Source organism: Lynx rufus, unplaced genomic scaffold, assembly GCF_022079265.1.
Source record: "Lynx rufus isolate CCGP_SWC_20201006 ecotype Redwood Valley unplaced genomic scaffold, mLynRuf1.p SCAF_14, whole genome shotgun sequence".
Lineage (NCBI taxonomy): Eukaryota > Metazoa > Chordata > Mammalia > Carnivora > Felidae > Lynx > Lynx rufus.
In genome coordinates, this window is record NW_025814828.1 from 23,278,819 (window position 1) to 23,295,421 (window position 16,603).

The 16,603-nt window shown below is 43.4% G+C and overlaps 1 protein-coding gene across 1 annotated transcript; it reads left to right on the forward strand.

Moving 5' to 3' along the window:
* Positions 1-5,151: 5,151 nt before the first annotated feature.
* LOC124509664 (melanoma-associated antigen B10-like) lies at positions 5,152-6,291 on the forward strand. The gene has a single exon (XM_047076375.1). It carries the CDS (start codon positions 5,152-5,154, stop codon positions 6,289-6,291), a length of 1,140 nt encoding a protein of 379 aa, XP_046932331.1.
* The last annotated feature ends 10,312 nt before the right edge of the window (positions 6,292-16,603 follow it).

Below are 16,603 nucleotides of genomic sequence, written 5' to 3' on the forward strand. Positions count from 1 at the left end.
TAAATATACTAATTTCAAAAGAAAGAATGTATATATTCTTGATGCTCTAAAATTCTAAAAATACAATTCTGCCTCCTTCCTGTGTTTTTTTTTTTTTAAATTCAGGCCATGCTATAAGTAACCACACAAAAAAATTACGTGCATAATTTTTAAGTTTATTCTAGACTTTTACTTACATATATGTGGCAGAAAAATACACTGTTGGTAACTCCTTTTTTTCAAATGTCTCCCGTGAACACCAAGACAAACTACTGAGGGATCACAGCAGGGTGGGAACCCCATTCTCACTCCACTTTGTCATAAATTTCTATCTGTATTACTTCCATACCTCACTTGTGAATAATAGGTTCTATCACTCTTGCCAGATCAGAAGTTCTCGAGGGATCATCTTTGCATCCCATTCCTCTCCATCTCCACCCCTTACATAACAGGTTTTCAACAAATGTGTATGTACTGAGGTAGTTGAAGGAGCAAGGTGTGAGGGTCAGAAAGCAAAGAAGGAATGTTCAGTTGAGAAGCAAAACCAAAGTGTATCTCACTGGAGAACATGAACCGTAGGTTATCCGTGGGGGACCAGGAGGCATGAGATCAATACCATGAACATGGACATTTTCCTGGAATATAATCATTGAGATACATTCACATAACATTTATTGAGTACTTATTCGATGCTGGAACCTTTTCTCTGACCTGTATTTTCTAATCATTTTCTGATATCTTGCTAAGTAAGGGCAGTCATCATCACCATTTTTTTCAGATGAGGAAACTGAGACATAGAGAACTTGTCCACACTAAAAGGGCAGAATTAAAAGAAAAAATAACTCTTGTGAGTTTTCACCTTACATGTATAACAATGTGTGTAATGTCCTGCTTCTTGCTAGTCTCACTGAATAAAAGGAATGCAAAATCTTTCCATGAAAGCACACATAGATATACCTAGCCTTTTGAATTATTCCCTACAATTATAGGGTGTTAATCTGCCATAACTAATGTAACCATTCTTCTGACCAACACAGAAGGTATTTCTCAGTTGTTACTATCATCAATAGAACTTAAATAAACAGTGAACCTGGTTCTTGGGCAAATGTGCACGTGGAAAGGTAGAAATTGTGTAAATTGGGTTAAAGTGTAAAGAGTTTGATGACTGTAACTTTTTAAATATTTCTGAAACTGCATTCCAATAATGCTTTGCCAATTCATATTTTCACAAATTAATTTATGTAAATAAACTCTACTCACTGGCCTTTAATTTTATCAATTTTAAATTGTGAGCAATATTTTTGGTGAAATTATATTGTCTCAATTTTGTTTTAATTTGTATTTCCCTGTTTTGTAATGAAATTGAACAGAAAATTAACATAATCCCTCACTCATATATGAAATACGATTTCTGCTGAGATATCTCAAGTACTAGGATTCCTCTAGGTGCATGGTTTAAAATTCTGATATTCCCTTTCCTTTGAGAACATAGGATTTGTCAGAATGACCAGGTACCAGGAAATGGGCCTGGACAGGAAAACATCAATAAGTGAGGAATATCAAGAGGCCCAGGGGTGAAGGAAGTAGAGCAACTTCCAGAATCCATGAGACAGCCCAGGGCAGCTGGTAGTCAGGGACCTGAACGTAGGCTTCAGCAAAAATAGACAAGGTGCCAGAAGGAGAGAACGTGGGGAATCTGGTAGAGGGTACCAGATAGCTGGATAGGCTAGGGAATCTGTATCTTCACTGCCAGCCCAACGTTTTAGAGTGATGTGAGTGAGTAGATCTGCTGGATGAAAGGACCCTAGAGGCATGCCCGATAGCCCCCTCACCCCAGAGTGCCCCCTGCCCACCGTCGGGCAGCATATAGCTGGCTCCCCCTGTGTCACCCACCAAGTAATGTTACTGATGGAATCTGGAAGAGCTACATCTCTTCACTACTCTAATCATTCTATGCATCCTTGCCAGTGTACCGGAGCCGTGAGTGGTCTTGACGGACCACTAGCCTGATGGACAAGGCTAATTCTTCCCCTAAGCTGTGGCCCTCCTGACACTGAGATTGAGGCTCTGCAAGTGGCTGGGCTTCGTTGGTGATTCAGAATGTTTCAAAAAGGGCAAGTATTACCAGTGAGTGCTGGAAGGAGGTGTGTAGCTGCAAGGAGGGTAACTGGAGGGGGAGTTGGCTGAGGCTCATTACCCCAGTGACTCTGGGAAGAAAGGGCTGTGTATAGACCTGTCTTGATAAATAACCCAGGTGTTATCCTCAGCTTAGATTACCTCCCGTGCTTCCTGACTTCTTTGCACACCAGAGGGCAGATGTACTCTGGCTGTGTCTTGTGGTCTTTGTTGCTACCAGATGCTGACTGGAGTGGGGGGTGGGGGTGGGCCCACAATGGAAATACCTACAGGTAGATGGAGAATGACTGTAGTTGGTGTAGTTCCTTATTAAATTGACTGGTAGTGACAGATATATTGTGGAGTCCAAAGCTATATTTTTTGTGTAATAACTCCAATTTGATTGAATTTTTTTAAAAAAAGTCTCTGCTAGCCACTCTCAAAATCATCACATGATCTGTAGTAAATACAGAAAATCTAAAATTTTGAAGTGAGGACAGTTGATCGGCCTGTAAACCTCAGGCCAGCAGACAGAGGAATCCCAGACCCTAACAGCAGGAAAGGTGAGGACTCTGAATGAGATCAGAGGGAACAACCCATACCAGAATGGAAGATGCCACCACACAGCCCCATCCCTGTTGTCAGCCTTGGGAAATTCCAGAAAGGGGTGGATGGAAATGGCTTCCCCTGAATTCTGTCTCTGGTGTCTCAGGGAAATGAACACCTTGATCTGTGGTGGGCAGTGTCAGGTTAGCAAAAGGAAGAGTCCAGTCTCTGCCTGGAGTTGAGACAAGGTCCTGGATTGAGTTTAACAGAATCCTCACTCCAGGAGAGTGTCGACCCCACAGAGACTCACCCCTGCTTACAGTCCTAGCAAGCTCTGTGCAGGGATTGCCTAAGGAGTGACCTCCAAATTTCCCCACTGGGGACTCAGGGACTTGAGGGCATTTGGAGGTGGGTGTGGCCTCAAGGCTACAGAGAGGGAGGTCCCAGGTAGTAACAGAAGTAAAGGTGAGGACTCAGTCTGATTTCTGTGAGAATTGCCCACCCCAACAGATGGGCAGCACAGTGGCCAGCTTCTGCTGTCAGCTCTGGGAGGCCCTGATATGCTTGTGATGACGGTCAGAAGCCCTTTCACTTTATCCTCTAGAAACTGGAGAGTGACGTGGGAGGGCCTCGGTTTAGGGCTAACATGGAGGAGAGGATACCTAGGATCAGTCAGAAGTAAAACTAATTAAAAATTTCTTGAAACCCTATGTGACAGAGAACACCACCACTGCGACACCCCAGGCAAAGCTGGCCAGAAATGGTATACTCTGATAGCCACCTTGGGGTCTCAGGGAAGTGAAGGCATTGGTCTGAGGGCAGTGGTGTGACATGTCCACTGAGGAAGGACCTGTGGGCTCTGCCTGGAATTAAGTAAGGTAAAGATCCTGAGTTAAGTGTGATGGTACTGCCCATCCCAGACTGGGGAAGCTCCTCCCAGAGAGTCCCGACCCTACTATCAGCCCTGAAAGAACCCAAGCAAGAATCAATGGTCTGATGTAGCAAACTCTGAGAACCTTCTAAATTTCCCAAGGGGACTGATGGGGGTGAGGGTGTCAGCTTCAGAGCAGCAGAAGAATGGTCCCAGGCCCTAACAGGAGTAAAGGTAAGGACTCGGACATCTGAGGGAGCCACTCCCCTCAACAGAACAAAGGAGGCCTCACAGAGCACCACCTTTCCTATCCAACCTGGGAGGTCCCACGGGGATTTAAGAATGTGATGCACCCTGACTTCTGCCTCTGGTATCTGAGGGCAGCACTAGCTTTGGTGTTATTGGGCAGCATCAGAACAGTCAAGGGAGGAGATCCAGGCCCTGCCTGGAATTAAGGGAAAACCGTGAGTTAGGTGTAAGGGGATCAGCCACTCTAGATTAGAGGGGTTCCCAGTCAGTTCTGTCCCTGCTATTTGCCTTGAGAGAACCTAGCCAGGAAGCATTTGACATATGGACATCCGACTACCTTCTAAAGTTCCCCGGAGGGGAATGAGGTAGGTGAGGTAATCAGAAAAGTCTGTCAACTTCAAATCAGCAGAGGGAACAGTCTGAGGCTCTAAAGGGAGTAAAGGCAAGAACTCTGAGTGACATCTGAGGGAACCACCCACTCCAGAACACAGGGGCTTTGTGGAGTCTTGCCCATACTTTCTATTCCAGAGGCTGCAGGCTAGGTTGGATTAATGTAAGGCATCCTGACATCTGTATTTGGTGTTTCAGCGTCAGTGAATACTTTAGACTAGGAGGAGGTAGGTGTTAGGTTAGGGGAGGGAGGAGCCCCCAGGCCCTGCCACAGTGTAGTGAAGACACTGAATGAGGTATAAAGGATAAACCCACTGTCAACAAAGGGTACCTCACAAAGCCCCACCAATGAGGTCAGCCCTGGGAGGCCTTGGTAACAATGTGAGGCTGAGGCACCCCCTCACACCCTTGGGCAGTCAGGAAGATGAAATCTGGTCGAGCGGGCAGCATCATTGTCATTACTGGAAGGATCAACGCTTTTCCAGCTTGAGTGAGGAGAACCCTAATTACTCTAGAATGGAAAGGATTCCTCAGAGCTCTGCCTGTGTTTTCTTCCCTGTGCATTCCCAGGCAGACATAGTAAGATGAAGTTCCCCTCAGTTCCTCCTCTGAGGTCTCAGAGTGATTGAGGGCTTTGAGACGAGGGGTAAGCCTCTGAAAAGCAGAGCATGGGGACCCCAGGTCCTGCCCAAAGTGAAGTGATGACCCTTAATGTGAACTGAAATGCTCCCTAACTCAGAGCAACTGCTCTAAGCCCCAGTGAGCTCCAGATAGATCTGTAGGTAGGAGCTAAGGTCCACAGGGTCCTCAGGGCAGAGGCAATCAAAGAATAGGAGCCTTGTGGGTTCCTCGAGCAGCGCCCTCAAGGAAACCTGCAGAGTTAGCCTTCAATAAAGCCAAGGCTGTATTTCTTTGTTGAAGTGGCCCTACAATGTCATTCTTTCCCTTTCAGATCACTGAGTCATCTGCCCATTTGTCTCCTGCTCTTATCAAAAATCATCATGCCCCGGGGTCAGAAGAGTAAGCTCCGTGCCCGTGAGAAACGCCGCCGCCAGGCTCCAGAAAAGCCCCAGGATCTGGTGAGTGCTCAGGCCACTACAGCAGTGGGAGAAGTTTTCCCCTCCCTTTGCTGTCCTCATTTCAACAGCTCACCTACTGCTGGGTCATATCGTGCTCCCCAGGAGCGTCAGAGAGCCACAGCCACCACCACTACTCCTGTGGCTGTTTCATACACAAAATCGAATGAAGCTGCCAACAACCGAGGGGAGGAAAGGCCAAGATCCTCTCAGGTCCAGCCCACCGCTCTGCCCTTTCAGAGAGACCTGCTAGATGAGAAGGTGGTTTTGCTAGTGCACTATCTGCTGCGCAAATATCAAAAGAAAGAGCTCATTACCAAGGCGGGAATCCTGAGAAATGTAATCCAAATGTATAGGAACCAGTTCCATGAGATCCTCAAGAGAGCCTCTGACCACTTGGAGCTGGTTTTTGGTCTTGACTTGAAGGAAGCAGATCCCAACCGGCACATCTATGTCCTTGTGAACAAACTGGAACCAAGTTACGATGCAGTACTGAGTGATCACGGTGGTGTGCCCAAAACAGGCTTGCTGATGACTATTCTGGGTGTGATCTTCACAAATCGCAACCGTGCCATGGAGGAACAAGTCTGGCAAACATTGAATGTGATGGGGTTATACGAGGGGAGGCAGCACTTCATCTTTGGGGAGCCCAGGAAGCTCATCACCAAGGATTTTGTGAAAGAAAAGTACCTGGAGTACCGGCAGGTGCCCAACAGCGACCCTCCGTGCTATGAGTTCCTGTGGGGCCCCAGAGCCCACGCCGAGACCAGCAAGATGAGAGTCCTGGAGTTTCTAGCCAAAGTTCACGATACCGTCCCCAGTGCTTTCCCAGCCTGGTATGAAGAGGCTTTGAGAGATGAAGAAGAGCGAGCCCGAGCCCGAGCCGCAGCCAGGGCTCATACTGCTGCCATGGCCAGTGCACGTGCCAGGGCCATGACCAGTGCACGTGCCAGGGCCGTGACCAGTGCACATTCCAAGGCCACGACCAGTGCCCGCTCCAGGGCCAAAACCAGTGTGTGCACCAAGGCCATGCCAGCAGCTCCTCCCACCCCTAATAAAGTCTGAGGCAGATTCTTTACTTTGTTGTTAAAAAGAGAAGTCTATATTTTAAGGAGTAGAGGATCAGGGTGGGGCTGGAGAAAACACAGTGTACAATGTATTTGTTGTTTCTGTTCTGTGGTAACCTGGATAATTTTGTAAAATATTGTTCCTTTTAATAGAAGGCTTAAGTAGCTTCATAATCCAAATTTATGAATGATACTGCTCAAATATTTATTGGTGTGGATGAGACTCAAGAGTAAGAGTTTTATTATTTTGTAAAATTGGAAAACTTCCATCTTATTTAGTAATCTGGAACAAGATAACGTGGCAGTAGATGAGGCATTTCCTTGCAAGTGTGAAAAACTCACTAGTGTAATACTTGGGGTCCAGAAATGGAGAGATAGATAAAAAATGATAAATTCTTAGTTTCATTTATCACTTTTAGTCTTGTTTTGTAACTATATATATATATATATATATATATATATATACACACACACACACACACATATACACACAACTGGATATATTTAGTTTATTCAAGAATGAAGGATAAATAATTATATTGCAATAAATTCTTTAAATTTTTAAAATATGTATTTACTTTTGAGAGAGAGAGAGAGACAGAATGTGAGGGGGGAGGGGCAGAGAGAGGGAGACAGAATCCAAAGCAGGCTCCAGGCCCGGAGCTGTCAGCATAGAGCCTGACGTGGGGCTCAAATCCATGAACTGCAAGATCATGACCTGAGTCAAAGTCAGACACTTAACCTACTGATACATCTAGGTGCCCTATGTTGTAATAAATGGTACCTGTTTCTCAGTGGCCCATTTTCTTTTCTCCAACAATAATTGAGCATCTACTCTTTGCAAAGCTCCATGTTAGTACTGGAAATGCTAACATGAACAAGAACTATCCCTGCCCACAGAATTCTGAAGTCTCAGAGCAGCTATGATACAAGGAATATTGTAAGATACTCCCTATGACAAAAAACACAAATCAAAAGATGGTGTGAGGACACGGAGGTTTTAGGTGTGAGCAGTCAGGTGTAAAAGCCCTGTGGCAAGGGGGTTTGAGACGTTGGGAAACTGAAAGTCCTTCAGGGTGAGGTACTTTGAACTAAGCTGCGTGGTGGGTCAGACGAGTTTGTCTGAGTACTGAGCAGGGTCCAAAACCTCAAATGATGTGTCTCACAATGAGACCGAAGCCTGGAATAGAAAAGCGTTTTTAATATTTAAAGATCATAGATAAAGCAGAGAGAAATCTTCACCTGGGCCAGGAATAGAAGAGGTGCTATGGTCTTGTCCCTGTGCAGAACACAGTGCACAGAATAGGCAATTTGTGCATGTCATATTAAAAGAGTGGCTGTGATACTCACAGGAGGTAGAATGCTCAGAAGTTGCTGTGCTGGCGATCTTTGCCCTGGGATGGAAGAGGCAAAGCCCATCCACTACATGAGCATTTTTTTTTTTTTGACAGAGAGAGAGGACACAAGCGAGCAAGGGGCAGAGAGAGAGGGAGGGAGGGAGGGAGGGAGAGAGAGAGAGAGAGAGAGAGAGAAAGAGAGAGAGACAGAGAGAGACAGACAGAGAGAGAGAGAGAGAGCAGCAGGGCTCATGCTCACCAGATTTGGGGCTCGTGCTCACCTGAAGTGGGGTTTGTGCTCACAAAGCAGGGCACGAGCTCACCCTATGAGGGACTCAAACTCATGAACTGTGAGATCATGACCTGAGCCGAAGTCAGATGCTTAACTACTGATCCACCCAGGTGCCCTAAATGGGCATTTTAATTAAGTTATCTGAAATGTAATTTGGTAAACTCTAAGCTAGAATTATATTTGTGATCAGGGTGAAATAATTGCAAATAAAAGTGTTTCAGATGAAAGTCCAGAGGGAAGGAAGAGATGGAAACAGACTTTAATACAAATTCCAGGAGGTTTGATATGCATAAAACTGAGCAAGATTTTCCCACAACAACAATAAATAACATAGCCTCAAAAAAGTTATACAGCAAGCAACTTAGTTTAACTTGCTTAGCATCATATTGGCTGTTTTCTTGTGCCATGTCCTAGAGGGGTATGAATTCACCGAAATTTCCTGGACTAAAAAAAAATCTCAGAAGGGAGGGTGGTAGGTTTTAGGGTAAAAATGATAGTAGCAGTAATAACTAAAATTTATCAAAATATAATACATGCCAGACACTATGCCCGAGTCTTCCTTAAGTTAGATATATCCTACCATTCCTACTTACAAGATATATGTAAGCCAAAAACAAGAGGACTGCTTATAAAACTCAGTTCACAGATGAAAGCTTACGTAACTGAAATTTTCCTGAGTTCACCTGGCTTGTAAGTGACAAGGCTGGGACTAAGGGCCCTGATCTGATTTCTTCTAGAACACACACTGTTTGGCTTCTCCCTGCCTGAGGTTGACTTGTGTCTCTTACTTCATTTCTCTGCTCCCTACTCTTCAGTGTGTCCCAGAAAGTAAAAGGAAGCAAGATGCAGCCAATGTATTAAATTCAGATGGATTAATAAGGTGAAATGAGAATTAAACATTACGTGGGGAGTATCTCTGGGCTGCATTTGCATAAGGTGCACCTGCCCCTAGCCCCAGGGTTCTTTTAAAGCTGACTCTGCCCAGTGCTAGTACACAGGATGAGAACCAGCGTGCTCCCAGTTATGACTCTTGCCCTGGGTTTTCCCCAATGTGTCCTGGTGTCCAAATCTGGATCCTGACCTGCTGTCCAGTTCTCCCCTGAATCCTTTCATAAGACTGCACTCTGCTCTGGGGGGGGGGGCGGCGGAGAGGGTACAACAACCCAGAATCACCTTTCTTTTCCCTGCCTTAGAGCATTCCGATTCACTGCAGACAATTCCTGTCTGTGTCATCCCTGACCATGGAACCCCTCTGCTAACAACAGCCCAGTATATGTGGTCGTTTACTTTGGCAGTGATGTTTGATGTTTGCTCATCTGATCTGGGAGCTGCCAGCACACTCTTAGAAGTATTTTCCAAATCAGTTCCTGAGGTAGAATCTGATTTGGCACAGAATCTACAGATTCTTGAAAGGTAGCCCTGAAATAAGAGAGGAGATTTTATAAAGCAGATGAGAAATCTGGTGACTTATCGGAGACTGGCCACTGAATCCATACACTGATGAGTGAGCTTAACTAAGTCATGAGAACCAAAGCCTCCATCCCTAAGCAGTAGATGAGGAAGGATGGGGGAAGTCACTGTGTAGCAACCATCAGCAAAGGCTGAATTCTAACAGACCCTGTACTCCTTCCAAGAGGCTGGACTAGTATTCCACAACTGCCATAACAAATTACCACAAATTTAGCAGATTACAACAGCACACGGTTATTATCTCACATGTCTGTGGGTGAGAAATCCAAGTTGCTTCTGTTGAATTCTCTCTTCCGGGTTTCACAAGGCCCAAGTCAAACTTTCAGCTGGCAGGCCTCTCATCATGAGTTCTGGGAAGAGTATCTTTCCAAGATCATTCAGGCAGTTGGCACAACCCAGTTCTTTGTGGTAATAAGACTGAGGCACTGTTTTCCTGCTGACTGTCAGCTGGAGCTGACATAGTTTCTCCAGGCCTGTCTCCAATCCTTGCATCTGAGCCCATATATATTTTTTAAACTTTATTTTTAAAACTTTATTTATTTTTATTTTAGAGAGGAAGAGCACGGGAGCAGGGTAGAGAGGGGAAGAGGAACAGAGAATCTTAAGTAGGCTCCAAACTCAGCACGGAGCCTGACATAGGTCTTGATGTTAGGACTCTGGGATCATGACCTGAGCTGAAATCAAGAGTCGGATGCTCAACCAACTGAACCACCCAGGTACCCCTGAGCCCATATATTCTGAATCAGCAATAAAACCTTGCATTCTTCTCACGCTTGGAATCTAACTGCCCCTCCCCCAACTGTGCTGTATCTCTTTCGTATCCACCCAGAAACAGTTCTCTGCTTATAAGGCCTCATGTCATTAGATTGGGCCCACTCTGATAATCCAGTGTAACAGCTTTATTTTTAAAGTCATTTTCATAACCTTATTACATCTGCAAAGTGTAACATATCATATTCACAGGTTCCAGGGATAAGATATGGATATCTTAGTGGAACAATTATTCAGTCAACAACTATTCAGTAGAAAAGGTCTTCCCAGAAGATGTGCCAGCTTTGATAAGAAAAGAAAAGCTAACTGACCACCATTTTCCTGACTCTTGTCTGTATCTGCTGCAGGGAAAAATCCTGGTTTTCAGTGTGCCCTAAGGTATGTGTGCAAGTGTTCAGTTGTGTTTATCACGTGGTTCATAGCAGAAACTCAAAAGTTGTGATTTTTGATCATGTAGCAAAAGGAAGAAGCAAAGTGTCAGTGTATTGAGATTACAGAGGTTATTGAAAAGGTCAGTACAGGAAGGTCCTTATAGCATGAGGAAAGGTGACACCTCCCTGCTGAGATTTCCAGTGTTCTTTAGAAAACAGGTGTGCTAATATATTTGAACACCTGTCACACAGTAGCACTTAGAAAAATTTGGAGTGTTGCAAGGCAATTCTGGCCTTCTCCGAAACTTCTCCAAGAATGAAGAGGGCTTTTGTCATACAAATTCTAAGTGTTGTACATTACTGATAACTTGCTCTGTAACTATTTATAGAGAGACTGTAAGTGCTCTTCCGCAGCTGTCTTGCCCTCTTTCCTGGGCTCATAAGCTATACTATATCATCAAATGCACTTGTATTAGAACAGGTTTTGTGACTATCCTTGCCCCTGAAATATGAACAGAAGCAGTGTTTGTCATCTGCAAACCAACACATTTGAGTCAGTAAGCTACCTCCATGCTTTCTATTCAATGAACAGCAAACACGCAGAGCTTCTGCTGAGATGTGGGGACACATGATGGGAGCAGCCTGGATCCTGGGGTCACCGGACAGTAGAGGTATTGCCTACCTTTGTCAGATTTTATGTGCATGAGGAAGAAACTTTCACAGTGTTAACTCATTCATATTTCAGGCTTCTTCCATTACATCAGATAGCAGTTACTTCATCTGGATAATACACAGCTACTTTTTCTGTTGGGAGCCTTTCTTAAATATACTAATTATAAAAGAAATAGGGCACATATCCTTGATGCTAAAGAAATTCTAAAAACATGGATAAATCAAAAATCTCATTCCTTACTCCATACCCCAAAATTCAGCCCTCCTCAGAAGTAACCACAATTTTAAAATGTATATATTATATTAAAATATAGTCTGGGCTTTTTCTTACATAGATGTCCTAGAAAAATATAATTTGTTTTTTTTTAATGTACTTGGATAATGATACACATATTGTCTTGCCTCTTGCCCTTATCCCTAACAAAATGAATGCAGGATCTTTCTGTGACAGCAATATAGGTCCACCTCACTCTTAACTACTGCCAAGAATTCTAAAAAGTGCAGATGTACCATAAGTAATTTAACCATTCTCATCCTGATGGACACGTGTTTTTTTTCCCATATGTTGCTATAACTAATATAACTGATACCAACATTATTAAATATAAATTATTAGGTAAACATGGATGTTTTCTTACAGGAAAGACATAGAAGTGAACATTGGGTTAAAGTGGAAGTAGTGTGGTGACTGAAAATTTGTATGAGTATTGCTATATTCTGTTTCAACAATGCTGTACCAATTTATGTTCTCACACAGTAATGTATGTAAATATCCTGAACTCTCACAAGCATTTTAAATTGATCAATTTTAAATGCTGATCAATCTTTTGTGTCAAACTTATTCTCACTGTTATTTTATTTGGTATTTCCATGTTTTCGAATTATGTTGTTCAAAAATGAATTCTTCACTAGTTAATTCCTCATCGGTAGCAAGCATGATATTTGCAAGGTATCTTGAGTACCAGGATATCTATGGGGGAGTGTTTTAAAATTCTGTATCAATAAGATTTTTTTCCATTTACTGTAAGAAGCAAGGATTTGATCAGAATGACTGAGTCTCAGGAAATATTCTAGATAGGATGCTGTAAGCTAGTGAGGAGTATCAGGAGGTCTGGAGAGCGAAGAAATTTCTAGAGTCCGTGAAAGAGACCACATACTAAATGAAGCCCAGATAGCCCAGGCCAGGCTGGCAGTCTGGGTTGTGAATTTACAGCTCAGCATATAAGGGAAAAGGGACCAGAAGGAGAGAGCATGTGGAATCTTGGAGGGTCCTAGACAACTTCTAGGAAAAGGCTTGGAATATCTATGAATCATTATTATCAGTCTAAAGTTGCACAGCAATCTGAGTGCGCAGATGTATTGGATAAAGGACCAGAGGCATGCCTGATACCCCTCCCTACCTTAGAATCCCCCCTGCCCACCTGTCAAGCAGAATATAGCGAGCTCCCATGCATCACCCAGTGGTAATATTAATGAATTTTGGGAAGCCTATATCTCTTCACTACTTTCATGGTTCTGTGCATCCTTGCCAGTGTACCAGGGCTAAGAGCTGTCTTGATGCCTGTTGGGGAAGGCTATTTCTTCTGTGTATAGTGCCCTTCCAGCACTAAAGTTGGGGCTAGATCATTAAAAAATGATCTAGATGCTAACTCAACTTAGACTGCCTCCTCTGTTTCCTGAGTTCTTCGCAGCCATAGCATAAATGCCCTATGGCTCTATTTGCTGGTGTAGGTTGCCACCATATACCTGCTGGGGTAGAGGGCTGACTCCAGGCGTGTAAACCTTTTACAGAATGGAAGGAGAGAATCATTTTAGATAGTGCAGTTCCTTGTTAAATTGACTGGAGGTGACGATGATGTGGTGTTCAAAGCTCTTTATAATTGTAGTAACTCTGGCTTGATTGAACTAAAAAAAATAAAATTCTATCAGCTATACTCAACATTTTCACATGGTCTGTAGCAAATACTATTACTTTTTGAATGAAAGGTGATGTCATTGGACCAGAGTGTCAATCTCAGGCCAGCAGAAGCGTCTTAGACCTGAATAGAAGTGACGGTGAGAAGCAGGAGGAAAACCTAGAGGAATTGTCTACCAGAGAACAGATTGCCTCACATAGAGCCTTGCCTCTGCTGTCTGTCTGCCTTGGGAGCACCGAGTATGATTGTTAAGTGCAGGCACTATTTCACTGCATCCTCTTGAGATTGGGATTTGGGGTGGAAATATAGGAAGGGGTGGGGATTTGGCTTTGATCTAAGGCTGGCCAACTCAGCAGAAGGGTGAGTCCCCAGTCCATCTACAAGTCAAGTTTAGAAATCTGACTGAGGACTGAGGATATTTCTTCCTGCAAACCAGAGGGACCAGCTTAGAGCCCCAACCCTGCTGTCAGCCCGGCAGGCCCTATGCAGGGATCTCAGTAATTGACTTCCCTGTACCTGTGCCTCTGGTGTCTCAGAGTAGTGAAGATTTTGTTATGAGTGCGGAGGAGTCCAGTCAGCAGATGGAAGAGGAGCCCAGGCCCTGCCAGGAGGTAAGGTAAAGACCCTGAGTGATGCTTGAGGGGACTGCCCACCCCAGATTAAAGGGTATCCCACAGAGTACCAAGGGCTTTCAGCCCCAGTAGACCCAGGCAGGGACTATCTGATTTCACCCTGCTAAATTTTCCCTCTGGGTTCTGGCTGCTGAGAGTATCAGACCAGGGTACTGACCTCAGGCCAGCAGAGGGAAGGTGCTCAGGCCCTAAAAAAGTGAAGGCAAGAACTTCAAGTGAAGTCTAAGGGAACCACCCACAGCAGAACAGAGGGATCTCCACAGAGCCCCATCCCTGTGGTCAGTACTGGTAGGCTCCAGACAGGGTGGCTGAATGGGAGAACTGGACACTGATAGACCCTAGGTAAATACATCACAATTGCAGTGTTCATGTTTATTTAAAATCATTTATTTTAAAATAAGCTTGCAAAAAATAAAATAAAATAAGCTTACAAATTAAAATAGTTCTATATTTACAGAAAAGTTGCAAAGATGGTATAGAGAGTTCCCTTACACCTAGCACTCACTCTCCCCTATTGTTAATATCATATATTAATATGATACATTTGGCACAGATAATGAACCACCATCTACACATTATGATTAATTAAAGTCTATACTTCTTTCAGATTTCCTTTATTTTTTCCCTAACATCCTTTCTCTGGCCCAAGATCCTATCCATGATATCACATTGCATTTGAGCATCATTTCTCCTAGGTCCTTCTAGGTCGTGACAGATTCTCACTTTCCTTATTTTTTATGACCTTGACAGTTTGGGGAAGGTATTTAATAGTGTTCCTCAACTGGGATGTGTTTGGTGTTTTTCTCATGATTAGACTGGCACTATGGGTTCTTGGGAGAAATTTCCTCTTGGGAGGAAATTCTCAGGACTTAAGGGGCTATTTTCATTGCATTCCATCAAGGGCACATATTATAAACATGATGTAACTGATGATATCACCTTGATCAGCTACCTAAGGTAGTATTTGTCAAGTTTCTCTCCTGTAAAGTTACTCTTCCCCCCTTCTTTCAATACAGTACTCTATTATCCCTGATTTATTTATTGATTCAGTCACTTATGTACAGCAGTATGGGTTCATGGATATTTATTTTATACTTAGGTCATAACCCAGTATTAGGTTATTTATTTTCCTGCTTAAATTATTCCATTACTACTAGAATATTAGTAGAATCTAATAAGCCCCCTTAGAAGACAAAGCTAGGAAAATGTCTGTATACTACCCCATGTATGCACATGTATCTATAATTTCTATATTTCTCCATCTGTATCTATACCAAACTAAACATGAGTCATACTGATTTCTCTAACTCTAACCTTGAATCACATTATTCATTCCAGCCTTCCCCCTTTGCTTAGCTCCATGAGAAAATTGGCTCCAACTATCCACCATTCATATACTTATTTATTCAATCCCAGTAAACATGTATGTTGATTTCAGATTATTAGCCCATATCTTTCTGAGAAACTTTTTTTTTTTAATTTTTTTTTCAACGTTTATTTATTTTTGGGACAGAGAGAGACAGAGCATGAACGGGGGAGGGGCAGAGAGAGAGGGAGACACAGAATCGGAAACAGGCTCCAGGCTCTGAGCCATCAGCCCAGAGCCTGACGCGGGGCTCGAACTCACAGACCGCGAGATCGTGACCTGGCTGAAGTCGGACGCTTAACCGACTGCGCCACCCAGGCGCCCTCTGAGAAACTTTACTAACTGGAATACAGTTCCTTTTTATTTAGTCATAAATTATCCACTCATTTTCAAAGTCACTTAGGTCAGCACCTCTTTTCCTTCATCCTCTTCACTGATATTATTTCACACATTTGTAATACAGCTAGAATTATTTGGTCACAGTCTGCATTCCATCCTGGGACACCCAGGTCTCTGAACTGATTTTCATTTGCATACATTAAGGTTCACTCTTTGTGATCTCATGTTCTATGAGGTTTGAAAAATGCATAGTGTTGTTAGAGTATTATAGAGGATAGTTTCACCATCCTAAAAAATCCCCTGTGCTCCAATTATTCAACCACTCCCTCCCCCCCTGCAAAACAAAAACAAAAAGAAAAACCAACGAACAAAACTGTTGTCTCTTTAGTTGTGTCTTTTTTATCATGCCATATAAATGGAACCAAACAGTATATAACATTTGTGGACTGGCTTCTTTTGCTTAGCAACATGCATTTAAGAGTCATCCATGTTAGGGACACCTGGGTCGCTCAGTCGGTTAAGCTTCTGACTTCGGCTCAGGTCACGATCTCATGGTTTGCTGGTTTGAGCCCCACATCAGGTTCTGTGCTGATGGCTCAGAGCCTGGAGCCTGCTTCAGATTCTGTGTGTGTGTGTGTGTGTGTGTGTGTGTGTGTCCCCCACTCACACTCTGTCTCTCTCTCTCCTTCTCAAAAATAAATACAATTTTTTTTAAAAAATTAAAAAAGAGTCACCCAGGTTGTATCATAAATCGATGATTTATTACTTTTTATTGTTGAATAGTATTCCATTGTTTGTATGTACCACAGATTATTCACTCACCTATTAAAGACGTCTTGGTAGGGGTGCCTGGGTGACTCAGTCGGTTAAGCGTCCAACTTCGACTCAGGTCATGATCTTGTGGTTTGTGAGTTTGAGCCCTGCATCAGGCTCTGCGCTGACAGCTCAGAGCCTGGAGCCTGCTTCAGATTCTGTGTCTCCCTCTCTCTCTGTCCCTTCCATTCTCGTGCTCTGTCTCTCTCTGTCTCTCAATAATAAATAAACGTTAAAAAAATTTTTTAAAAAGACATCTTGGTTTTTGGTGATTATGAATAATGCCACTATAAATATTTATGTGCAGTTATTTGTGTTGAGATGTTTTCAA